The 26,972-nt window shown below is 47.7% G+C and overlaps 1 protein-coding gene across 2 annotated transcripts in view; it reads right to left on the bottom strand.

Moving 5' to 3' along the window:
• Positions 1-330: 330 nt before the first annotated feature.
• Positions 331-26,972, bottom strand: part of SPP2 (secreted phosphoprotein 2) — a 37,058-nt gene continuing 10,416 nt past the window's right edge. Inside the window, exons 2-6 of one of the 2 annotated variants that reach the window (XM_063933239.1) lie at positions 19,666-19,813; positions 19,435-19,563; positions 15,781-15,891; positions 10,703-10,754; positions 331-516 (exon numbers count right to left, since the gene is read on the bottom strand). In XM_063933239.1, the coding sequence (XP_063789309.1) occupies positions 410-516; positions 10,703-10,754; positions 15,781-15,891; positions 19,435-19,563; positions 19,666-19,813 (547 nt within the window). In that variant the 3' untranslated portion in view covers positions 331-409. The remainder of the gene's footprint in view (positions 517-10,702; positions 10,755-15,780; positions 15,892-19,434; positions 19,564-19,665; positions 19,814-26,972) is intronic. The other variant, XM_063933240.1, reaches the window with a different exon arrangement.

The raw sequence follows: 26,972 nt of genomic DNA, 5'->3' as shown, positions 1-26,972 counted from the left end.
CACTGGGTGTCATGCTCGTTGCTAGGGAGTAGTGCTTGTTGGTAGGGCCGTGCTCCCAGTGCCACATATGCCCCCAGTGCCAGATATTCCCCCACAGTGCCAGGTACATGCCCCCAGTGCCAAATATACCCCCCAATGCCTGCTCCCCCCAGTGCCAGATATTCCCCCACAGTGCCAGGTATATGCCCCCAGTGCCAGATATTCCCCCACAGTGCCACAAGGATAATGCTGGTGCAATTGCGCACTGATTCTGAGGACAGCTATAAAACTAAGGCACTTCAGGGTGTTCAAAATTGTCATATACTCAGCGATGATAGTAAATAAAAGCAATTCAACAGGATGAGTATGCTTAATTGAGCTCTTGTCACATTGTCAAAGTATCAAAACAGCATTTATATTTGCAGTAAATCTATTCCAGTATGTAGTGGTCCAGAACCCATTCATCCTCTTCTTCCCATCGTGGGTTCAAATTGTGATTCCTTTTTCCATGTGGATCCCACTGGGATGGAAACCTCTCTAGTGAGTAAGAAAAAAGATGGTGAAAGTACCAGGATGCTGTTTGACTGTGGTAAATGTTTTTCCTCTAACAACATTCAGGCTGCATTATTTTTTTTAGGGGGGAATTCAATTAGCCGTGGTAGATTACCGCAGGAGAATTGATCCCCCGGGGCTATCCATTTAGCCCCAAAGCCAGCAGTCATTGGGGATTTTTTTTTACCCACCTGCCTCAGCGGTCGAAATTCCGCCCCCCTTGCCGGTAACTCTGGGGTAATGAGTGCTGCGACATTAACATATGAATCTGTGAACTTTTCACGGATTCTGTGTGTGAATGCCCGTTATCCCTTGTTAACACCCGTTAACAGGTTAAGTTAACGGGCGTTAACAAGGCTATTGGGAAAACTTGGGAGTGAAATTGAATAGCCACTGGCGTTAAAGCCCAAGGCTACCTCCCGTTTTCACCTGCGGTAATTTGTCACGGGTAATTGAATTCCCCCCTTAAAAGTTTTTTCCCCCTGTGTTGTTGTTCTCTTTAGAAAGCAAGAACTGCAATAAATATATATATATATAAATATATATATATATATATATATACTGTATATATTTTATTTTTATATAAGTAGGAGGTGGTGGAGATTAGAGTAAGGAGTCCTGCAGCAGTAGAGGAGGTGGGGATAGGGAGAGGAGGTATAGGGGGCTATTTATCAATTATTATTTGCCGGATATCCCTAGAAAACACCCATTTTGAAGGGTAATAAGTAGTGATGAGCGCCTGAAATTTTTCGGGTTTTGTGTTTTGGTTTTGGGTTCGGTTCCGCGGCCGTGTTTTGGGTTCGACCACGTTTTGGCAAAACCTCACCGAATTTTTTTTGTCGGATTCGGGTGTGTTTTGGATTCGGGTGTTTTTTTCAAAAAACCCTAAAAAACAGCTTAAATCATAGAATTTGGGGGTCATTTTGATCCCATATTATTATTAACCTCAAAAACCATAATTTCCACTCATTTTCAGTCTATTCTGAATACCTCACACCTCACAATATTATTTTTAGTCCTAAAATTTGCACCGAGGTCGCTGGATGACTAAGCTAAGCGACCCTAGTGGCCGACACAAACACCTGGCCCATCTAGGAGTGGCACTGCAGTGTCACGCAGGATGTCCCTTCCAAAAAACCCTCCCCAAACAGCACATAACGCAAAGAAAAAAAGAGGCGCAATGAGGTAGCTGTGTGAGTAAGATTAGCGACCCTAGTGGCCGACACAAACACCGGGCCCATTTAGGAGTGGCACTGCAGTGTCACGCAGGATGTCCCTTCCAAAAAACCCTCCCCAAACAGCACATGACGCAAAGAAAAAAAGAGGCGCAATGAGGTAGCTGTGTGAGTAAGATTAGCGACCCTAGTGGCCGACACAAACACCGGGCCCATCTAGGAGTGGCACTGCAGTGTCACGTAGGATGTCCCTTCCAAAAAACCCTCCCCAAACAGCACATGACGCAAAGAAAAAAAGAGGCGCAATGAGGTAGCTGTGTGAGTAAGATTAGCGACCGTAGTGGCCGACACAAACACCGGGCCCATTTAGGAGTGGCACTGCAGTGTCACGCAGGATGTCCCTTCCAAAAAACCCTCCCCAAACAGCACATGACGCAAAGAAAAAAAGAGGCGCAATGAGGTAGCTGTGTGAGTAAGATTAGCGACCCTAGTGGCCGACACAAACACCGGGCCCATCTAGGAGTGGCACTGCAGTGTCACGTAGGATGTCCCTTCCAAAAAACCCTCCCCAAACAGCACATGACGCAAAGAAAAAAAGAGGCGCAATGAGGTAGCTGTGTGAGTAAGATTAGCGACCGTAGTGGCCGACACAAACACCTGGCCCATTTAGGAGTGGCACTGCAGTGTCACGCAGGATGTCCCTTCCAAAAAACCCTCCCCAAACAGCACATGACGCAAAGAAAAAAAGAGGCGCAATGAGGTAGCTGTGTGAGTAAGATTAGCGACCCTAGTGGCCGACACAAACACCGGGCCCATCTAGGAGTGGCACTGCAGTGTCACGCAGGATGTCCCTTCCAAAAAACCCTCCCCAAACAGCACATGACGCAAAGAAAAAAAGAGGCGCAATGAGGTAGCTGTGTGAGTAAGATTAGCGACCCTAGTGGCCGACACAAACACCGGGCCCATCTAGGAGTGGCACTGCAGTGTCACGCAGGATGGCCCTTCCAAAAAACCCTCCCCAAACAGCACATGACGCAAAGAAAAAAAGAGGCGCAATGAGGTAGCTGACTGTGTGAGTAAGATAAGCGACCCTAGTGGCCGACACAAACACCGGGCCCATTTAGGAGTGGCACTGCAGTGTCACGCAGGATGTCCCTTCCAAAAAACCCTCCCCAAACAGCACATGACGCAAAGAAAAATAAAAGAAAAAAGAGGTGCAAGATGGAATTGTCCTTGGGCCCTCCCACCCACCCTTATGTTGTATAAACAAAACAGGACATGCACACTTTAACCAACCCATCATTTCAGTGACAGGGTCTGCCACACGACTGTGACTGATATGACGGGTTGGTTTGGACCCCCCCCAAAAAAGAAGCAATTAATCTCTCCTTGCACAAACTGGCTCTACAGAGGCAAGATGTCCACCTCATCATCATCCTCCGATATATCACCGTGTACATCCCCCTCCTCACAGATTATCAATTCGTCCCCACTGGAATCCACCATCTCAGCTCCCTGTGTACTTTGTGGAGGCAATTGCTGCTGGTCAATGTCTCCGCGGAGGAATTGATTATAATTCATTTTAATGAACATCATCTTCTCCACATTTTCTGGATGTAACCTCGTACGCCGATTGCTGACAAGGTGAGCGGCGGCACTAAACACTCTTTCGGAGTACACACTTGTGGGAGGGCAACTTAGGTAGAATAAAGCCAGTTTGTGCAAGGGCCTCCAAATTGCCTCTTTTTCCTGCCAGTATAAGTATGGACTGTGTGACGTGCCTACTTGGATGCGGTCACTCATATAATCCTCCACCATTCTTTCAATGGGGAGAGAATCATATGCAGTGACAGTAGACGACATGTCCGTAATCGTTGTCAGGTCCTTCAGTCCGGACCAGATGTCAGCATCAGCAGTCGCTCCAGACTGCCCTGCATCACCGCCAGCGGGTGGGCTCGGAATTCTGAGCCTTTTCCTCGCACCCCCAGTTGCGGGAGAATGTGAAGGAGGAGATGTTGACAGGTCGCGTTCCGCTTGACTTGACAATTTTCTCACCAGCAGGTCTTTCAACCCCAGCAGACTTGTGTCTGCCGGAAAGAGAGATCCAAGGTAGGCTTTAAATCTAGGATCGAGCATGGTGGCCAAAATGTAGTGCTCTGATTTCAACAGATTGACCACCCGTGAATCCTTGTTAAGCGAATTAAGGGCTCCATCCACAAGTCCCACATGCCTAGCGGAATCGCTCCGTGTTAGCTCCTCCTTCAATGTCTCCAGCTTCTTCAGCAAAAGCCTGATGAGGGGAATGACCTGACTCAGGCTGGCAGTGTCTGAACTGACTTCACGTGTGGCAAGTTCAAAGGGCAGCAGAACCTTGCACAACGTTGAAATCATTCTCCACTGCGCTTGAGACAGGTGCATTCCACCTCCTATATCGTGCTCAATTGTATAGGCTTGAATGGCCTTTTGCTGCTCCTCCAACCTCTGAAGCATATAGAGGGTTGAATTCCACCTCGTTACCACTTCTTGCTTCAGATGATGGCAGGGCAGGTTCAGTAGTTTTTGGTGGTGCTCCAGTCTTCTGTACGTGGTGCCTGTACGCCGAAAGTGTACCGCAATTCTTCTGGCCACCGACAGCATCTCTTGCACGCCCCTGTCGTTTTTTAAATAATTCTGCACCACCAAATTCAAGGTATGTGCAAAACATGGGACGTGCTGGAATTTGCCCATATTTAATGCACACACAATATTGCTGGCGTTGTCCGATGCCACAAATCCACAGGAGAGTCCAATTGGGGTAAGCCATTCCGCGATGATCTTCCTCAGTTGCCGTAAGAGGTTTTCAGCTGTGTGCGTATTCTGGAAAGCGGTGATACAAAGCGTAGCCTGCCTAGGAAAGAGTTGGCGTTTGCGAGATGCTGCTACTGGTGCCGCCGCTGCTGTTCTTGCGGCGGGAGTCCATACATCTACCCAGTGGGCTGTCACAGTCATATAGTCCTGACCCTGCCCTGCTCCACTTGTCCACATGTCCGTGGTTAAGTGGACATTGGGTACAGCTGCCTTTTTTAGGACACTGGTGACTCTTTTTCTGAGGTCTGTGTACATTTTCGGTATCGCCTGCCTAGAGAAATGGAACCTAGATGGTATTTGGTACCGGGGACACAGTACCTCCAACAAGTCTCTAGTTGGCTCTGCAGTAATGATGGATACCGGAACCACGTTTCTCACCACCCAGGATGCCAAGGCCTCAGTTATCCGCTTTGCAGTTGGATGACTGCTGTGATATTTCATCTTCCTCGCAAAGGACTGTTGGACAGTCAATTGCTTGGTGGAAGTAGTAAAAGTGGTCTTACGACTTCACCTCTGGGATGACCATCGACTCCCAGCAGCAACAACAGCAGCGCCAGCAGCAGTAGGCGTTACACGCAAGGATGCATCGGAGGAATCCCAGGCAGGAGAGGAATCATCAGAATTGCCAGTGACATGGCCTGCAGGACTATTGGCATTCCTGGGGAAGGAGGAAATTGACACTGAGGGAGTTGGTGGGGTGGTTTGCGTGAGCTTGGTTACAAGAGGAAGGGATTTACTGGTCAGTGGACTGCTTCCGCTGTCACCCAAAGTTTTTGAACTTGTCACTGACTTATTATGAATGCGCTGCAGGTGACGTATAAGGGAGGATGTTCCGAGGTGGTTAACGTCCTTACCCCTACTTATTACAGCTTGACAAAGGGAACACACGGCTTGACACCTGTTGTCCGCATTTCTGTTGAAATAGTTCCACACCGAAGAGCTGATTTTTTTGGTATTTTCACCAGGCATGTCAACGGCCATATTCCTCCCACGGACAACAGGTGTCTCCCCGGGTGCCTGACTTAAACAAATCACCTCACCATCAGAATCCTCCTGGTCAATTTCCTCCCCAGCGCCAGCAACACCCATATCCTCCTCATCCTGGTGTACTTCAACACTGACATCTTCAATCTGACTATCAGGAACTGGACTGCGGGTGCTCCTTCCAGCACTTGCAGGGGGCGTGCAAATGGTGGAAGGCGCATGCTCTTCACGTCCAGTGTTGGGAAGGTCAGGCATCGCAACCGACACAATTGGACTCTCCTTGTGGATTTGGGATTTCGAAGAACGCACAGTTCTTTGCGGTGCTACTGCTTATGCCAGCTTGAGTCTTTTCATTTTTCTAGCGAGAGGCTGAGTGCCTCCATCCTCATGTGAAGCTGAACCACTAGCCATGAACATAGGCCAGGGCCTCAGCCGTTCCTTGCCACTCCGTGTGGTAAATGGCATATTGGCAAGTTTACGCTTCTCCTCCGACAATTTTATTTTAGGTTTTGGAGTCCTTTTTTTACTGATATTTGGTGTTTTGGATTTGACATGCTCTGTACTATGACATTGGGCATCGGCCTTGGCAGACGACGTTGCTGGCATTTCATCGTCTCGGCCATGACTAGTGGCAGCAGCTTCAGCACGAGGTGGAAGTGGATCTTGATCTTTCCCTAATTTTGGAACCTCAACATTTTTGTTCTCCATATTTTAATAGGCACAACTAAAAGGCACCTCAGGTAAACAATGGAGATGGATGGATACTAGTATACAATTATGGACGGACTGCCGAGTGCCGACACAGAGGTAGCTACAGCCGTGAACTACCGTACTGTACTGTGTCTGCTGCTAATATAGACTGGTTGATAAAGAGATGTAGTAGTATGTATGTATAAAGAAGAAAGAAAAAAAAACCACGGGTAGGTGGTATACAATTATGGACGGACTGCCGAGTGCCGACACAGAGGTAGCTACAGCCGTGGACTACCGTACTGTACTGTGTCTGCTGCTAATATAGACTGGTTGATAAAGAGATGTAGTAGTATGTATGTATAAAGAAGAAAGAAAAAAAAACCTCGGGTAGGTGGTATACAATTATGGACGGACTGCCGAGTGCCGACACAGAGGTAGCTACAGCCGTGAACTACCGTACTGTACTGTGTCTGCTGCTAATATAGACTGGTTGATAAAGAGATGTAGTAGTATGTATGTATAAAGAAGAAAGAAAAAAAAACCACGGGTAGGTGGTATACAATTATGGACGGACTGCCGAGTGCCGACACAGAGGTAGCTACAGCCGTGGACTACCGTACTGTACTGTGTCTGCTGCTAATATAGACTGGTTGATAAAGAGATGTAGTAGTATGTATGTATAAAGAAGAAAGAAAAAAAAACCACGGGTAGGTGGTATACAATCATGGACGGACTGCCGAGTGCCGACACAGAGGTAGCTACAGCCGTGAACTACCGTACTGTACTGTGTCTGCTGCTAATATAGACTGGTTGATAAAGAGATGTAGTAGTATGTATGTATAAAGAAGAAAGAAAAAAAAACCACGGGTAGGTGGTATACAATTATGGACGGACTGCCGAGTGCCGACACAGAGGTAGCTACAGCCGTGGACTACCGTACTGTACTGTGTCTGCTGCTAATATAGACTGGTTGATAAAGAGATGTAGTAGTATGTATGTATAAAGAAGAAAGAAAAAAAAACCTCGGGTAGGTGGTATACAATTATGGACGGACTGCCGAGTGCCGACACAGAGGTAGCTACAGCCGTGAACTACCGTACTGTACTGTGTCTGCTGCTAATATAGACTGGTTGATAAAGAGATGTAGTAGTATGTATGTATAAAGAAGAAAGAAAAAAAAACCACGGGTAGGTGGTATACAATTATGGACGGACTGCCGAGTGCCGACACAGAGGTAGCTACAGCCGTGGACTACCGTACTGTACTGTGTCTGCTGCTAATATAGACTGGTTGATAAAGAGATGTAGTAGTATGTATGTATAAAGAAGAAAGAAAAAAAAACCACGGGTAGGTGGTATACAATTATGGACGGACTGCCGAGTGCCGACACAGAGGTAGCTACAGCCGTGAACTACCGTACTGTACTGTGTCTGCTGCTAATATAGACTGGTTGATAAAGAGATGTAGTAGTATGTATGTATAAAGAAGAAAGAAAAAAAAACCACGGGTAGGTGGTATACAATTATGGATGGACTGCCGAGTGCCGACACAGAGGTAGCTACAGCCGTGAACTACCGTACTGTGTCTGCTGCGACTGGATGATAAATAATGATATAAAAAATATATATATATATCACTGCTGCAGCCGGACAGGTATATATTATATAATGACGGACCTGCTGGACACTGTCTGTCAGCAGAATGAGTTTTTTATAGAATAAAAAAAAAAACACCACACAAGTGAAGTCACACAACGAGTGTTTAACTTTTTCAGGCAATCACAATATAGTATACTACTAACTATACTGGTGGTCAGTGTGGTCAGGTCACTGGTCAGTCACACTGGCAGTGGCACTCCTGCAGCAAAAGTGTGCACTGTTTAATTTTAATATAATATGTACTCCTGGCTCCTGCTATAACCTATAACTGGCACTGCAGTGCTCCCCAGTCTCCCCCACAATTATAAGCTGTGTGAGCTGAGCACAGTCAGATATATATACATAGATGATGCAGCACACTGGGCTGAGCAGTGCACACAGATATGGTATGTGACTGAGTCACTGTGTGCAGAGGCGTCACTAGGGTTGGTGTCACCCGGTGTGGTAACTCATGGTGTCACCCCCCCCCCCCCCCATGGACCTCCTCCCGTTTCACATCACATGGAATCATTATTAATGTCATAATTCGGGAGGCAGTCAATTGACCGTCGGACGGGATCCCGGCGGTCAGTATACCGTTTCCGCAAGGGGACACGCTGTGTTCGCCGCTGGGATCCCGTCTGTTTAACTCCCAATGTCAGTCTCCTGACCGCCGTGGAACGTATAATCAGTGCTAATGCCTTTATATGCTCTCTGTGTATTTTTCGTTGCAAAAATTAGTTCCCACCACATAACTGCCAGGTTGCTTTAGTTATGGTTTAACTGGGTACATTTCTGTAGATAAGTATACCAGTGCGTATGGAACTCAGGGAATTCCAATGTAATACAGAACAGAAAAAACTAAATACAAAATATGCGGTATGCGTGTGTGTATGTGTGTGGGCCCAAGGAAAGTGCCAACATTCATCTATCTATCTATCTATCTATCTATCTATCTATCTATCTATCTATCTATCTATCTATCGTCACCACTCTTACGCTACATGCTGTGTGTGGGTAACTGTATTTCAAAAAGGTTTGGAACCACTGCTGGACTGTTAATGTTAACTATATTCTATTGCTTTAGCCTTATACTGTATTTAGCTACTTTAATATGCATTAAATATGATGTCACATTTTTTCTTCTATTTCCAGTGCTTTTCCCTTATTTTTACTCCCATACCCTACTTGTCTCTCTCTCTCTTTTTTTTTTTAATACAACATACAGATATAGAAGGGGAAAAAAAATCAATGAACAATAAAGAATATGTTGGCAACTGGATGATAGTGTTGCTAAATTTCACAGGCAGCAGCAGGAAGCCTATACACTGAAATAAAGTCAGCCCGGGAACTCATAGCAGAACATTACATAATACTACTGATTCTGCAGAGCATCACCTTCCACTCTGAGTGTGAGCAAACAGCGCAGTAATCTGCAGAGTGAGGCAGTAACGTAATCTCTATGCTATACAGAGACTCACCATGCACACCATCCCAGGAAGCAGCATGGGCCCTGCACGCTGAACCAGGCTCCCAATGATTGCAGATGCCATCAATCTGCCGGCATTCAGGAGGCACAGGGGAGGAGCCGGGGCGTGATAACAGGGGAGGTCCCCATTCCCTCTCCTCCTGACCTCCGTGACTCCGTCCTCCTGACCCTGGGTCCTCTCCTCTCACGGGTGGCTGACAGAGCGGTGTATCAGCGTAATGAGTCTGATTACACCAGCGCAAGTTCCGCCATTGGGGGTGCGGGAGTGCGGCTCATTTTGGTGTCACCCCATTGAAGGGTGACACCCGGGTGCGGGCCGCACCCCCCGCACCCACCTCTTGACGCCACTGACTGTGTGTATCGTTTTTTTCAGGCAGAGAACGGATATATTAAATAAAACAAAACTGCACTGTCTGGTGGTCACTGTGGTCAGTCACTAGTAAACTCTGCACTCTCTACACTTCTACAGTACTCCTAAGCTCCAGTAAATCAGGTCAATCTCTCTCTCTCTCTCTCTTCTAATCTAAATGTAGAGGACGCCAGCCACGTCCTCTCCCTATCAATCTCAATGCACGTGTGAAAATGGCGGCGACGCGCGGCTCCTTATATAGAATCCGAGTCTCGCGAGAATCCGACAGCGTCATGATGACGTTCGGGCGCGCTCGGGTTAACCGAGCAAGGTGGGAGGATCCGAGTCTGCTCGGACCCGTGAAAAAAACCATGAAGTTCGGGCGGGTTCGGATTCAGAGAAACCGAACCCGCTCATCTCTAGTAATAAGTAGTCCCAGAATGTACAGTATCTACAGAGGACTGTAGCAGATATTGGGTATATCTGCTGTGATAACCTGTTTACAACCGCAAAAGCAGGCCCCATAGATACCTACGGGGTCTACTTTCTTGCTGAATTTACCAAGCTCCACAATGCACTAACTATTATAGCCTATAAGCTACACTTAGCAAAAAGCCCCAGATCCATAGGATCCCCCAGCGGCACTCACCACTTGTATGCATGGTCAGGAGGCCACACATGTCAGTATGCTGCGGCTGCCGGCAAATGAAAGTAAAGTGATCACTTTTCTGATTATTTATTTCTACACATCGCAGGGATGAGCTCCCTGTCCGTGATGTGTTCAATGATACATGCAGGAGGTATATATCTTATTATTGCCTTGAATAGTAATAATTGGTAAATTAGTACATATGCCATATAGTGATGTTGGGGAACACGGTGTATAATCTGCTGTGTGAGAGAAGGACATAATATAAGAATTTTACATCTAGGTGTAACAGTATCAAGGTGACTTTAAATCAGATTTTAGATCGGTTTACCTCTATTATTGTCTCACCTGGACTGGTTCTTAGGCCTCTTCGTGCAGAGTTGGGAGTTCTCAGGAATATCTTGTGTTGTAAAAAAAAAAGAATGTTATCTATCAGTCTGGACAAACTAGCCCAAGAGATATGTACTGCCTAAATGACCTCCAGTATACTGTATAGACTACCCAGAAACCATCTACTGTTCCCATGTAAGAGCACCACCATTGTACCTAGATCTAATTAGTCAATGTACATGGCAGCAGTAGGATCCTCACACGCTAAAGCAGCCAGGGCCTGCCTTCTCCACAGCATGGCAATTAGTGCCCCCAGCTTAGCATAGCAACCAGTGTTCCCCACCACACCATATTGTAGCAACTGAGGTCCTCCATCACACCATAGCAAAAGTGGGCCCCTACCTCTACATTTCTCCGGTGGGCCCTTCATGCCCCAGTTCGACACTGTACCCCAACACACCATATTGTAGCAACTGAGGTCCTCCATCACACCATAGCAACCAGTTTCCCCTACCACAGGACAGCAACCAGTATCCCTCACCACAGTATAGCAATTAGTATCTAAACCTTAGAATAACAGCCAGTGTCCCCCACCACGGCATAACAACCATTGTACCCCACCACGGCAACCAGTGTCCCCCACCACAGCACAGGATAGTAACCAGTGTCCCCCACCATAGCATAGCAGCCAGTGTCCCCCACCACGGCATAGCAACCATTGTACCCCACCACAGCAACCAGTGTCCCCCACCACAGCGAAGCAACCAGTGTCCCCCATCACAGCACAAGATAGTAACCAGTGTCCCCCACCGTAGCATAGCAATCAGTGTCCTCCACCACAGCACAACAACCAGTATCTTCCACCACAGGACAGCAACCATTAACCCCCACCACAGTATAGCAATTAGTATCTATGCCTTAGCATAGCAACCAGTGTACCCCACCACACCATGGCAACCAGTGTCCCACAGCATTGCAACCAGTGTCCCACAGGGCAGCAACTAGTGTCCCTCACCACAGCAACTAGTGTCCTCCACCACAGCACAACAACCAGTGCCACCACTACGACATAGCAACCAGTGTCCTCCACCACAGCCAGCAACCAGTTCCCTCCACAACAGCACAGCAACCAGTGTCCTCCACCACAGCACAGCAACCAGGGTCCCCCACCACAGTACAGGATAGCAACCATGGTCTTTCACCACAGCACAGCAACCAGTTACCCCTAGCACAGCAACCAGTGTCCTCCACCACAGCACAGCAACCAGTGCCCTCCACAACAGCACAGCAACCAGTGTCCTCCACCACAGCACAGCAAACAGGGTCCTCCACCACAGTACAGGATTGCAACCATGGTCCTTCACCACAGCACAGCAACCAGTGACCCCTAGCACAGCAACCAGGGTTCCCCATAACACCATGGCAACCAGTATCCCCCATAACAGCACAACAACCAGTGCCCCCCACCAAAGCACAGCAACTAGTGTCCACCACAGCACACCAACCAGTGCCACCACCACAGCACAGCAACAAGTGTCCCCCACCACAGCACAGGACAGCAACTGGTGGGTATGGGTTACTGAGTCAACCCCACTTAGGTCGACAGTCATTAGGTTGACCACTGAAGGTCGACAGTTGCAATAGGTTGACATGGGCGTTATGTCGACATGTGCTAGGTCGACAGGTAAAAAGGTCGACATGAGTTTTTTTGAGGGGGGTGTAGTTTTCTGCGTAAAGTGACGGTGAACCCCGAGTAGTGCATCGTGTCCGATCGCATGGCTCGCTTTGTTGGCCATGCTTCGGGCAAGGTGCCTCGTTCCGCTACCGCTCCGCTTAGATTACCGTTCTAATCGTAGTCAACGTGTATCATTAACTATGAAAAAAATCCAAAAATGTGATTTAAAAAAACACACCTCATGTCGACCTAATACACGTCGACCTACCGGCCATGTCGACATATTGCATGTCGACCTAATGCTAATGTCGACCTTCAGTGGTCGATCTAAGTTGGGTCGCCCTAACGACCGTATCCCCAACTGGTGCCCCCCCCTTCCCACAGCGCAGCAACCGGGATCCCCAACCACAGCACTGCAACCACTGTCCCCCACCACAGCAGCCAGTGCCCCAACTACAGCCACTAGTGCCCTCACCACAACACAGCAACCAGTGCCCCAACCACAGCACAGAAACCAGTATCCCCCACGACAGCACAGCAAACATTTTATCTTATAACAGCACAGCAACCAGTGCCCCAACCACAGCACAGCAACCAGTGCCCCGCACAACAGCACAGCAACCAGTGTCCCCCACCACAGCACAGCAACCAGTGTCTCCTACCACAGCACAGCAGCCAGTGTCCCCCACCACAGCACAGCAGTGTCCCCCACCATAGCACAGTAACCCGTATCCCCCACAGCAGTACAGCAACCAGTGTCCCCCACTGCAGCACAGCAACCAGTGACCCCCACCACAACATTGCAGCCAATGTCCATCACCACAGCGAAGCAACCAGGGTCCCCCACCACAGCACAGCAATGAGTGCCCCCACCACAGCACAGCAACCAGTGCCCTCCACCACAGCACAGCAACCTGTTTCATCACCTCAGCACAAGAACTAGTGTACCACAGCACAGCAACCTGTGTACCCCACCTCAGCACAGCAACTAGTGTCCCCACCACAGCACAGCAACTAGTGTCCCCACTGCAGCACAGCAACTAGAGTCCCCACTGAAGCACAGCAACTAGTGTCCCCACCGCAGCACAGCAACCTGTGTACCCCACCTCAGCACAGCAAGTAATGTCCCCACCACAGCACAGCAACTAGTGTCCCCACCACTGCACAACAACTTGTGTCCCCACCACAGCACAGCAACTAGAGTCCCCACCGCAGCACAGCAACTAGTGTCCCCGCCGCAGCACAGCAAGTAGTGTCCGCACTGCGGCACAGCAACTAGTGTCCCCACCGCTTGCACAGCAACTAGTGTCCCCACCGCGGCACAGCAACTAACGTCCCCACCGCAGCACAGCAACTAGCGCCCCCATCGCGGCACAGCAACTAGCGTCCCCACCGCAGCACAGCAACTAGTGTCCCAACCGCAGCACAGCAACTAGTGTCCCCACCGCAGCACAGCAACTAGTGTCCCAACCGCAGCACAGCAACTAGTATCCCCACCGCAGCACAGCAAGTAGTGTCCGCACTGCGGCACAGCAACTAGTGTCCCCACCGCTTGCACAGCAACTAGTGTCCCCACCGCAGCACAAAACTAGTGTCCCCACCGCGGCACAGCAAGTAGCGTCCCCACCGCGGCACAGCAACTAGCGTCCCCACCGCGGCACAGCAACTAGCGTCCCCACCGCGGCACAGCAACTAGAGTCCCCATCGCGGCACAGCAACTAGTGTCCCCACCGCAGCACAGCAACTAGTGTCCCAACCGCAGCACAGCAACTAGTGTCCCCACCGTGGCACAGCAACTAGTGTCCCCACCGCAGCACAGCAACTAGCGTCCCCACCGCAGCACAAAACTAGTGTCCCCACCGCGGCACAGCAACTAGCGTCCCCACCGCGGCTCAGCAACTAGCGTCCCCATCGCGGCACAGCAACTAGCGTCCCCATCGCGGCACAGCAACTACTGTTCCCACTGCAGCACAGCAACTAGTGTCCCAACTGCAGCACAGCAACTAGTGTCCCCACCGTGGCACAGCAACTAGCGTCCCCACCGCAGCACAGCAACTAGTGTCCCCACCGCAGCACACCAACTAGCGTCCCCACCACAGCACAGCAACTAGCGTCCCCACCAAAGCACAGCAACTAGTGTCCCCACCACAGCACAGCAACTAGTGTCCCCACCGCAGCACAGCAACCATTTTATTTTAAAAAGGAGCTACAGTATGATGATTCACATACAGTACCTGGTCTTATTCATGGGATCTTAGTGCACTATGCATTCTGATCTCAGTGTTGGATAACAAAATTTACTGATGTTCCCTGTTAAACCAGGCCTGACACTGGCCCTGCATACAGTATATAACAACTTTTGCTGTCCGACTCCAACATTATGTTTATCACTTATTCAGTGTCGGACTGGGGCATGAAGGGGATGCAGTGGTAGCGGCCCATGCTTGAGGGTGTGACCAGCCAACTCAGGGGCTTGGCTAACAATGAGAGAGTGCATGGTCAGGGCCACTTGATAAATACATATAGTAATTTATAAATGCTGCTAGTACATGCATGGTAATGTACCAGATAATAACAGCAATGCACTACAGAAAATACACCGCAGTCCTGTGCATAATGTATCATTCAAATGCACAGTCTAGAACCTGATCACTAGAGGCGGATGTGGGTCCTCAGGCAATGGGGACCACCAGGGGTTTCCCCTGTACCCCTGTGGGCCAGTCCAACCTTGCACTTATAGTACTTACATTTCTAACTCGGGAGCACTATGTAACATCACTGCAAAGTTTTCCTGCAAATATTTTTAATTAAAAACTCTCCAGAACCTAGCTAAGATTCCAAGCTGGTTCTTCCTCATGTCCGATGGTCACCTGCACAGATTTTGGTGAAGGTATTTTTAGCCACGCCCCTATCCATTTTTTATTTTTTTTGCACAAGACATGCAGGTATAAAGGGCCTAATTCAGACTGGATCGCTGCAGCGGCAGCGATCGGAGTCTGAAGCCCTTTGCAGAGTACGCCCACGCACCCCGGGAGCCCAGTGAGATGCTAACAGCATCTCAGGGCTACGATCACCTCTGCATGATTGACAGGCGGTCTGGACAACGCAGGCGTGTCTTGACGGTTGCGGGAGCGGAATGCGGCGGCATTGTGACGTGACACGCAGCCGCTGTGACCCAGGGCAATGCTTTAGCACCCTTGCGGGGGTGGAGGAGTAGGGCCTGACATGCGGGGTGGACTAGCCCTGTGCCGGGCTTCCCCCCCACATGTCAGAGAAACTGATTGTAGATGTGCTAAATTTAGCACATCTACGATCAGATCTGAATTACCCCCAAAGTACTAACTTGATTGGCTGACCATAACATTACACATTACATATGAAGTGTTGTCCGTCAGTTACTGATATTTCTCAGGATTCTTACCTCTTCACTTCTGTGTGATTCAGATGATCTGGCGTTACGTAGGTTACAACGAGCTTTCAATACCAAAGATTTTCCATGTGATACTAATACTTGACTTTCACAGGGTGTTTCCTACAAAATGTAAAAATGAATGCAAACTGTCAGTCCCAAGGCCACAGCGGACCAATCCGAAATTCGAGCGCCATTTGTGTCCACATTTCTGGAGGCGCACAGTCACTACTGAAGACAACCTACTGTATAAGGCCCTCCTTCCGAGTCGTTCGCTCGGTAAATTTCATCGCATCGCAGTGATTTTCCGCTTAGTGCGCATGCGCAATGTCCGCACTGCGACTGCGCCAAGTAATTTTGCTATGAAGATAGTATTTTTACTCACGGCTTTTTCTTCGCTCCGGCGATCGTAATGTGATTGACAGGAAATGGGTGTTACTGGGCGGAAACAGGCCGTTTTATGGGCGTGTGGGAAAAAACGCTACCGTTTCCGGAAAAAACGCGGGAGTGGCTGGAGAAACGGGGGAGTGTCTGGGCGAACGCTGGGTGTGTTTGTGACGTCAAACCAGGAACGACAAGCACTGAACTGATCGCAGATGCCGAGTAAGTCTGAAGCTACTCCGAAACTGCTAAGAAGTTTGTAATCGCAATATTGCGAATCTTTCGTTCGCAATTTTAAGAAGCTAAGATTCACTCCCAGTAGGCGGCGGCTTAGCGTGAGCAACTCTGCTAAAATCGCCTTGCGAGCAAACAACTCGGAATGACCTCCTATATACATATATATATACTCTTCTGTAGAGGGTTTGAGCTAATCACAACCAATCGGGTAACTTCTCTACTGTATATGGCATAAAACCCTCCCTGTCCCCCCTTTTACTCCAGCTCACATCTGCACAGTTCGTTTGTATCCTCTATTTTACAGGGTACCCCAAAAACATTTTTTAAAAGGATTCCCCAGTTCTTTGCTCTGTCTTAATATTAAGTTCCTGGAGTCTCCTCCTGGTCCAGGATTATATTAGCACCATAAAGGGAATTATGGGGTGTGATGTTACTACTAAAAAATGTATTTTTGTGATTGAATTATACATAAAAAAAAGATAATGTATTTCCCTTAACTTTTAATGTGCCATTCGGGCAATTACAGCTATCCTGTTAATTAAATATGAATTCATTTACCATTTATTTAGTCAGTTATTGGAATCTTAATAGTACAGGTTGAGTATCCCTTATCCAAAATGCTTGGGACCAGAGGTATTTTGGATATCGGATTTTTCCGTATTTTGGAATAATTGCATACCATAATGAGATATCATGGTGATGGGACCCAAGTCTAAGCACAGAATGCATTTATGTTACATATACACCTTATACACACAGCCTGAAGGTCATTTAATACAATATTTTTAATAACTTAGGCCCTCATTCCGAGTTGATCGGTCGCAAGGCGAATTTAGCAGAGTTACACACGCTAAGCCTACGCCTACTGGGAGTGTATCTTAGCATCCTAAAATTGCGACCGATGTATTCGCATTATTGCGATCACAAACTACTTAGCAGTTTTAGAGTAGCTCCACACTTACTCTGCCTGTGCGATCAGTTCAGTGCTTGTCGTTCCTGGATTGACGTCAGAAACACACCCAGCGTTCGCTCAGACACTCCCCCGTTTCTCCGGCCACTCCTGCGTTTTTTCCGGAAACGGTAGCGTTTTCATCCACACGCCCCTAAAACGCCGTGTTTCCGCCCAGTAACACCCATTTCCTGTCAATCACACTACGATCGCCGGAGCGAAGAAAATGCCGTGAGTAAAAATCCTATCTTCATAGCAAAGTTACTTGGCGCAGTCGCAGTGCGACTATTGCGCATGCGCACTAAGCGAAATTTCACTGCGATGCGATGAAAAATAACGAGCGATCAACTCGGAATGAGGGCCTTTGTGTATTAACAAAGTTTGTGTACATTGAGCCATCAGAAAACAAAGGTTTCACTATCTCACTCAAAAAAATTCTGTATTTCGGAATATTTGGATATGGGATACTCAACCTGCACACAAGTTTGAAAGGTTGAGAGATGTCTGGACAACAAATAATAATAGATTTTGTTTTCTTTCAAAATATATGTGCTTCAATCTTATTTTACTATTCTAGCCTCTGAAATTGCCTTTACAATACTTATCAAGCTAGAATGATCTTCCGGTTCCCCCTATATGCCGACACATGCTCAGTGGAGAAGGGGAGAGGTTTTGGTTTTTTTTGCTTTTACAACTAAATACACCCTTTAGTTTTTTCTTTAGACAAATTTTGGTCTCAGCATAAAATTATTGTCTAATTTGGCTGAATAATTAAAATATTGGGGCCTATTTATCAATAGGGAGAACATTCCCAAATTTGGTAAAACCCCCCCCCCCGTTTTAACTGGATTTAAAGATTCTCTCTATTCATCAATGCCTGCAGGAGGTGATGGCCATCAGTTGGTAGGCTGCGGGAAAGGTGGGATAGGGGATAAGGAGGGGGGGGGGGGGGGGTTAGTCAGTATTGCTTCCCGACCCCCGTCGGGAGTCTAGCAATCAGGATATCAGGATGCCGCAGTCAGCATTTTGACCGCCGGCATCCCAAACGCCGGCATTTCAGCACCAAACCATTTGAGAAATACACTGTATTATTTGTGGATGTAGTGCCCGATTAACCTCTAGGGTGACTAGGCTGCAGCCTTGAGCGTCATGATCATGCATACGCTTTTTTGTGTACCAGCATTACAGATGGCACCACAAGTGTATAAGCCTAGGGCAGAGGTTCTCAAACTCGGTCCTCGGGGGCCCACACAGTGCATGTTTTGCAGGTCTATTCACAGAATCGCAAGTGAAATAATTAGCTCCACCTGTGGACCTTTTAAAATGTGTCAGCGAGTAATTAATACACCTGTGCACCTGCTGTGTTACCTGCAAAACATACACCGTGTGGGCTCCCGAGGACCGAGTTTGAGAACCTCTGGCCTAGGGCTTTTGGGAGCCGGCACTGTGTGATGAGTATGGGTAATAAAGCATTGGAAAAAAAAATCTGTTAATTCATTTGACATCTTTGGAAATTTTGTTTCGGTCAACTTGTGCTGTGATGTTTGCTGTTAACCGAACATTCAATATTTAGTTACCGCATTTAAAATTGGTAATCCGTCTGGTTGTTCAGTAAATACATTAAAAAAAATATTTTCTTCCTAATAAAATAACCTTTATAAGATCAATGGGGGTTATTCAGGTTTGTTAGCAAACCCAAAAAGTTAGCAATTGGGCAAAACCATGCTGCACTGCAGGAGGGGGGGGGGGGGGGGGGGGGTTGATGTAACATGTGCAGAGAGAGTTAGATTTGGGTGGGGTGTGTTCAAACTGAAATCTAAATTGCAGTGTAGAAATTAAGCAGCCAGTATTTACCCTGCACAGAAACAATATAACCCACCCAAATCTAACTCTCTCCCCACATGTAACATCTGCCCCACCTGCAGTGCAGCATGGTTTGCCCAACTGCTAACTTTTTTTGATTGCTAAGAACTCTGAATAACCCCCAATGTTAGGAAATTTTGCATAACATAGCAAGTGGACTCTTTATTATATTTTTCAACCAACCCAATCTTGAGTAGTGTGAATGCTGAGGACGGGAACACATATGTCTCACTCACCATGTATGTCTCTGTCCGAAATTCGCACTCTCCGGGGTTCATAGCCGTGTTCTTACTGCATGTGGTTTCTCTTACACTGAACTGCAACGTTACTTCAAATACCGCACCCACATCCTTTGTATCTCCCACCTACAACCAATACAGAGGCATTGCAATGGATGGAAGCCTACAGATGACTGCTTGTGAACGGAAGAAGGAGCCAGTACAATACGGATGTGTGAGTCAGCTCACCTGTAGTGAGGGTACGACTGTCATTACTCTGGTCTGTGATACTCTGAGCAGGTTCCTGCCCAAGGACTGGCTGTTCAACTGGTCAAGAGATGCGTCTAATGCACTGATAAGAGCAACTTGTCTGGGATCATAAATTGGCAGCCCTGAGGTGGAGAAATATATTGACATTGATTGAGGTTACATTATATGATGTCCAATTTGAGTTTCTGGCTATATACTGGAATGACCAAAGGCGATAGACTGCGAGTTGTGGCAAGTGGCGACACTTGTCTGCCCCCGGTGCCGGTTTGCTAATCTCCTCCCCACACTCCTCCAGCGGTGACGGCGCCACGCTGCTGAGACTGGGGAATGAGACATCATGACATTTCACCCTCCAAGAAGACGAGGAGGATCAAGGCACGAAGACTGAGCCGGGTGCAGTGAGCCAGGCGGGGGCAGCTCAGGGTTGTCTCAGATGACCCCTAAGGCAGCAGCAGGAAGAGCAGGTTACCCCTCGGTGTCCGTCACTTACTGTACTTGTGATGTTCACTGGCATCTCTTCCCCAATCTGTACATGTGTGTCTGTAAATTGCGTCGACTCCCCTCCTAGCTGTCACTAGTTCCTGGCTCTCAGTGTCTGACAGCTAAATCACTGCATCTTTCCTGTCTCCATCCCCCCTTCCAGGAGAGGGTATCCAGGGTAGAATTATAGGGAGCTGGGACGGGAGGTGTCAGTTTTTTTAGTGGAGACCCCACAACTTTGTTGCCCTGGGGCCCTCATAAGCTATAATCTCGACCTGCACTACTGGGGTCTTATGAGTGCCACATGCCATTCAGAGAATAAAGGCAATGCTAAGTGATGTGTGTTGGATGGACCTCCGCCATCCAGGGCTGGCATGGTACAGAGGCACAGGGAAAATCCCCAGTGGGCCCCAATAGCTGAGGGGCCACTCCTTCTCTAGGGGTCAGGTTTCAGACTGTGCACTCAAATTATACATTGTTACACTGTTAGAGGATCAATTACATGGTGGAGCTAGGCCACTGATGGACATGGTGATAATAATAATAATAATAATAATAATACATCATGCACTCTCTAATGACTACTCAAGCCTCTGTGATGCTGGCCACACCATCTGTGATGGTTGACCAGTGGTTGACCACACAAACCAAGCATGGTGCTCTACCACTGCATTCCACCTGTGTGCCCTTCATACCACAGTCCAACACTGCTGCCATCCATAGCAAATCCATAGAACATCAGTAGCAAACCACTGATGGTTGGTAACCATCAATGGTCAATGGACATCACTATTAATTACTAGTGATGAGCACCGGAAATTTTTCGGGTTTTGTGTTTTGGTTTTGGGTTCGGTTCCACGGCCGTGTTTTGGGTTCGAACGCGTTTCGGCAAAACCTCACCGAATTTTTTTTGTCAGATTCGGGTGTGTTTTGGATTCGGTTTTTTTTTTCTTCAAAAAACCCTAAAAAACAGCTTAAATCATAGAATTTGGGGGTCATTTTGATCCCAAAGTATTATTAACCTCAATAACCATTATTTCCACTCATTTTCAGTCTATTCTGAACACCTCACACCTCACAATATTATTTTTAGTCCTAAAATTTGCACCGAGGTCGCTGGATGACTAAGCTCAGCGACCCAAGTGGCCGACACAAACACCTGGCCCATCTAGGAGTGGCACTGCAGTGTCACGCAGGATGGCCCTTCCAAAAAACACTCCCCAAACAGCACATGACGCAAAGAAAAAAAGAGGCGCAATTAGGTAGCTGTGTGAGTAAGATAAGCGACCCAAGTGGCCGACACAAACACCTGGCCCATCTAGGAGTGGCACTGCAGTGTCACGCAGGATGGCCCTTCCAAAAAACACTCCCCAAACAGCACATGACGCAAAGAAAAAAAGAGGCGCAATTAGGTAGCTGTGTGAGTAAGATAAGCGACCCAAGTGGCCGACACAAACACCTGGCCCATCTAGGAGTGGCACTGCAGTGTCACGCAGGATGGCCCTTCCAAAAAACACTCCCCAAACAGCACATGACGCGAAGAAGAAAAAAAAGAGGCGCAATGAGGTAGCTGTGTGACTAAGATAAGCGACCCAAGTGGCCGACACAAACACCTGGCCCATCTAGGAGTGGCACTGCAGTGTCACGCAGGATGGCCCTTCAAAAAACTAGTCCCCAAACAGCACATGACGCAAAGAAGAAAAAAAAGAGGCGCAATGAGGTAGCTGTGTGACTAAGCTAAGCGACCCTAGTGGCCGACACAAACACCTGGCCCATCTAGGAGTGGTACTGCAGTGTCACGCAGGATGGCCCTTACAAAAAACACCCCCCAAACAGCACATGACGCAAAGAAAAATGAAAGAAAAAAGAGGTGCAAGATGGAATTGTCCTTGGGTCCTCCCACCCACCCTTATGTTGTATAAACAGGACATGCACACTTTAACCAACCCATCATTTCAGTGACAGGGTCTGCCACACGACTGTGACTGAAATAACGGGTTGGTTTGGACCCCCACCAAAAAAGAAGCAATTAATCTCTCCTTGCACAAACTGGCTCTACAGAGGCAAGATGTCCACCTCATCATCATCCTCCGATATATCACCGTGTACATCCCCCTCCTCACAGATTATCAATTTGTCCCCACTGGAATCCACCATCTCAGCTCCCTGTGTACTTTGTGGAGGCAATTGCTGCTGGTGAATGTCTCCACGGAGGAATTGATTATAATTCATTTTAATGAACATCATCTTCTCCACATTTTCTGGATGTAACCTCGTACGCCGATTGCTGACAAGGTGAGCGGCGGCACTAAACACTCTTTCGGAGTACACACTTGTGGGAGGGCAACTTAGGTAGAATAAAGCCAGTTTGTGCAAGGGCCTCCAAATTGCCTCTTTTTCCTGCCAGTATAAGTACGGACTGTCTGACGTGCCTACTTGGATGCGGTCACTCATATAATCCTCCACCATTCTTTCAATGGGGAGAGAATCATATGCAGTGACAGTAGACGACATGTCCGTAATCGTTGTCAGGTCCTTCAGTCCGGACCAGATGTCAGCATCAGCAGTCGCTCCAGACTGCCCTGCATCACCGCCAGCGGGTGGGCTCGGAATTCTGAGCCTTTTCCTCGCACCCCCAGTTGCGGGAGAATGTGAAGGAGGAGATGTTGACAGGTCGCGTTCCGCTTGACTTGACAATTTTGTCACCAGCAGTTCTTTGAACCCCAGCAGACTTGTGTCTGCCGGAAAGAGAGATCCAAGGTAGGTTTTAAATCTAGGATCGAGCACGGTGGCCAAAATGTAGTGCTCTGATTTCAACAGATTGACCACCTGTGAATCCTTGTTAAGCGAATTAAGGGCTCCATCCACAAGTCCCACATGCCTAGCGGAATCGCTCTGTGTTAGCTCCACCTTCAATGTCTCCAGCTTCTTCTGCAAAAGCCTGATGAGGGGAATGACCTGACTCAGGCTGGCAGTGTCTGAACTGACTTCACGTGTGGCAAGTTCAAAAGGTTGCAGAACCTTGCACAACGTTGAAATCATTCTCCATTGCGCTTGAGACAGGTGCATTCCACCTCCTATATCGTGGTCAGTTGTATAGGCTTGAATGGCCTTTTGCTGCTCCTCCAACCTCTGAAGCATATAGAGGGTTGCATTCCACCTCGTTACCACTTCTTGCTTCAGATGATGGCAGGGCAGGTTCAGGCGTTTTTGGTGGTGCTCCAGTCTTCTGTACGTGGTGCCTGTACGCCGAAAGTGTCCCGCAATTCTTCTGGCCACCGACAGCATCTCTTGCACGCCCCTCTCGTTTTTTAAATAATTCTGCACCACCAAATTCAAGGTATGTGCAAAACATGGGACGTGCTGGAATTTGCCCAGATTTAATGCACACACAATATTGCTGGCGTCCGATGCCACAAATCCACAGGAGAGTCCAATTGGGGTAAGCCATTCTGCGATGATCTTCCTCAGTTGCCGTAAGAGGTTTTTAGCTGTGTGCGTATTCTGGAAAGCGGTGATACAAAGCGTAGCCTGCCTAGGAAAGAGTTGGCGTTTGCGAGATGCTGCTACTGGTGCCGCCGCTGCTGTTCTTGCGGCGGGAGTCCATACATCTACCCAGTGGGCTGTCACAGTCATATAGTCCTGAGCCTGCCCTGCTCCACTTGTCCACATGTCCGTGGTTAAGTGGACATTGGGTACAACTGCATTTTTTAGGACACTGGTGAGTCTTTTTCTGAGGTCTGTGTACATTTTTGGTATCGCCTGCCTAGAGAAATGGAACCTAGATGGTATTTGGTACCGGGGACACAGTACCTCCAACAAGTCTCTAGTTGGCTCTGCAGTAATGATGGATACCGGAACCACGTTTCTCACCGCCCAGGATGCCAAGGCCTCAGTTATCCGCTTTGCAGCAGGATGACTGCTGTGATATTTCATCTTCCTCGCAAAGGACTGTTGGACAGTCAATTGCTTGGTGGAAGTAGTAAAAGTGGTCTTACGAGTACGACTTCCCCTCTGGGATGACCATCGACTCCCAGCAGCAACAACAGCAGCGCCAGCAGCAGTAGGCGTTACACGCAAGGATGCATCGGAGGAATCCCAGGCAGGAGAGGACTCGTCAGAATTGCCAGTGACATGGCCTGCAGGACTATTGGCATTCCTGGGGAAGGAGGAAATTGACACTGAGGGAGTTGGTGGGGTGGTTTGCGTGAGCTTGGTTACAAGAGGAAGGGATTTACTGGTCAGTGGACTGCTTCCGCTGTCGCCCAAAGTTTTTGAACTTGTCACTGACTTATGATGAATGCGCTGCAGGTGACGTATAAGGGAGGATGTTCCGAGGTGGTTAACGTCCTTACCCCTACTTATTACAGCTTGACAAAGGCAACACACGGCTTGACAAATGTTGTCCGCATTTCTGTTGAAATACTTCCACACCGAAGAGCTGATTTTTTTGGTATTTTCACCAGGCATGTCAATGGCCCTATTCCTCCCACGGACAACAGGTGTCTCCCCGGGTGCCTGACTTAAACAAACCACCTCACCATCAGAATCCTCCTGGTCAATTTCCTCCCCAGCGCCAGCAACACCCATATCCTCCTCATCCTGGTGTACTTCAACACTGACATCTTCAATCTGACTATCAGGAACTGGACTGCGGGTGCTCCTTCCAGCACTTGCAGGGGGCGTGCAAATGGTGGAAGGCGCATGCTCTTCACATCCAGTGTTGGGAAGGTCAGGCATCGCAAACGACACAATTGGACTCTCCTTGTAGATTTGTGATTTCGAAGAACGCACAGTTCTTTGCTGTGCTTTTGCCAGCTTGAGTCTTTTCATTTTTCTAGCGAGAGGCTGAGTGCTTCCATCCTCATGTGAAGCTGAACCACTAGCCATGAACATAGGCCAGGGCCTCAGCCGTTCCTTGCCACTCCGTGTGGTAAATGGCATATTGGCAAGTTTACGCTTCTCCTCTGACAATTTTATTTTAGATTTTTGAGTCCTTTTTTTACTGATATTTGGTGTTTTGGATTTTACATGCTCTGTACTATGACATTGGGCATCGGCCTTGGCAGACGACGTTGCTGGCATTTCATAGTCTCGGCCATGACTAGTGGCAGCAGCTTCAGCACGAGGTGGAAGTCGATCTTGATCTTTCCCTATTTTTGGAACCTCAACATTTTTGTTCTCCATATTTTAATAGGCACAACTAAAAGGCACCTCAGGTAAACAATGGAGATGGATGGATACTAGTATACTTATGGATGGACGAGCGACTGCCGACACAGAGGTAGCTACAGCCGTGGACTACCGTACTGCGTCTGCTGCTAATATAGACTGGATGATAATGATATAAAAAAATATATATATATCACTACTGCAGCCGGACAGGTATATATTATACAATGACGGACCTGCTGGACACTGTCAGCACTGCAGACTCCTAAAGTAAGCTACTAGTAGTATCAAGAAGATAGAAAAAAAAACACCACAGGTAGGTGGTATACAATTATGGATGGACGAGCGACTGCCGACACAGAGGTAGCTACAGCCGTGGACTACCGTACTGCGTCTGCTGCTAATATAGACTGGATGACAATGATATAAAAAATATATATATATCACTACTGCAGCCGGACAGGTATATATTATATAATGACGGACCTGCTGGACACTGTCAGCACTGCAGACTCCTAAAGTAAGCTACTAGTATCAAGAAGATAGAAAAAAAAAAAAACACCACAGGTAGGTGGGATACAATTATGGATGGACGAGCGACTGCCGACACAGAGGTAGCTACAGCCGTGGACTACCGTACTGCGTCTGCTGCTAATATAGACTGGATGATAATGATATAAAAAATATATATATCACTGCTGCAGCCGGACAGGTATATATTATATAATGACGGACCTGCTGGACACTGTCAGCACTGCAGACTCCTAAAGTAAGCTACTAGTATCAAGAAGATAGAAAAAAAAAACACAACAGGTAGGTGGTATACAATTATGGATGGATGAGCGACTGCCGACACAGAGGTAGCTACAGCCGTGGACTACCGTACTGCGTCTGCTGCTAATATAGACTGGATGATAATGATATAAAAAATATATATATATCACTACTGCAGCCGGACAGGTATATATTATACAATGACGGACCTGCTGGACACTGTCAGCAGCACTGCAGACTCCTACAGTAAGCTACTAGTAGTATCAAGAAGATAGAAAAAAAAAACCACCACAGGTAGGTGGTATACAATTATGGATGGACGAGCGACTGCCGACACAGAGGTAGCTACAGCCGTGGACTACCGTACTGCGTCTGCTGCTAATATAGACTGGATGATAATGATATAAAAAATATATATATATCACTACTGCAGCCGGACAGGTATATATTATATAATGACGGACCTGCTGGACACTGTCAGCTGCACTGCAGACTCCTAAAGTAAGCTACTAGTATTATCAAGAAGATAGAAGAAAAAAAAAACACCACAGGTAGGTGGTATACAATTATGGATGGACGAGCGACTGCCGACACAGAGGTAGCTACAGCCGTGGACTACCGTACTGTGTCTGCTGCTAATATAGACTGGATGATAATGATATAAAAAATATATATATATATCACTACTGCAGCCGGACAGGTATATATTATATAATGACGGACCTGCTGGACACTGTCAGCAGCACTGCAGACTCCTAAAGTAAGCTACTAGTAGTATCAAGAAGATAGAAAAAAAAAACACACCACAGGTAGGTGGTATACAATTATGGATGGACGAGCGACTGCCGACACAGAGGTAG

This window comes from Pseudophryne corroboree, chromosome 7 (assembly GCF_028390025.1).
Source record: "Pseudophryne corroboree isolate aPseCor3 chromosome 7, aPseCor3.hap2, whole genome shotgun sequence".
Classification (NCBI taxonomy): domain Eukaryota; kingdom Metazoa; phylum Chordata; class Amphibia; order Anura; family Myobatrachidae; genus Pseudophryne; species Pseudophryne corroboree.
Note: the sequence above shows the minus strand (reverse complement) of the source record. Positions and strands in the feature narration are given on the sequence as shown.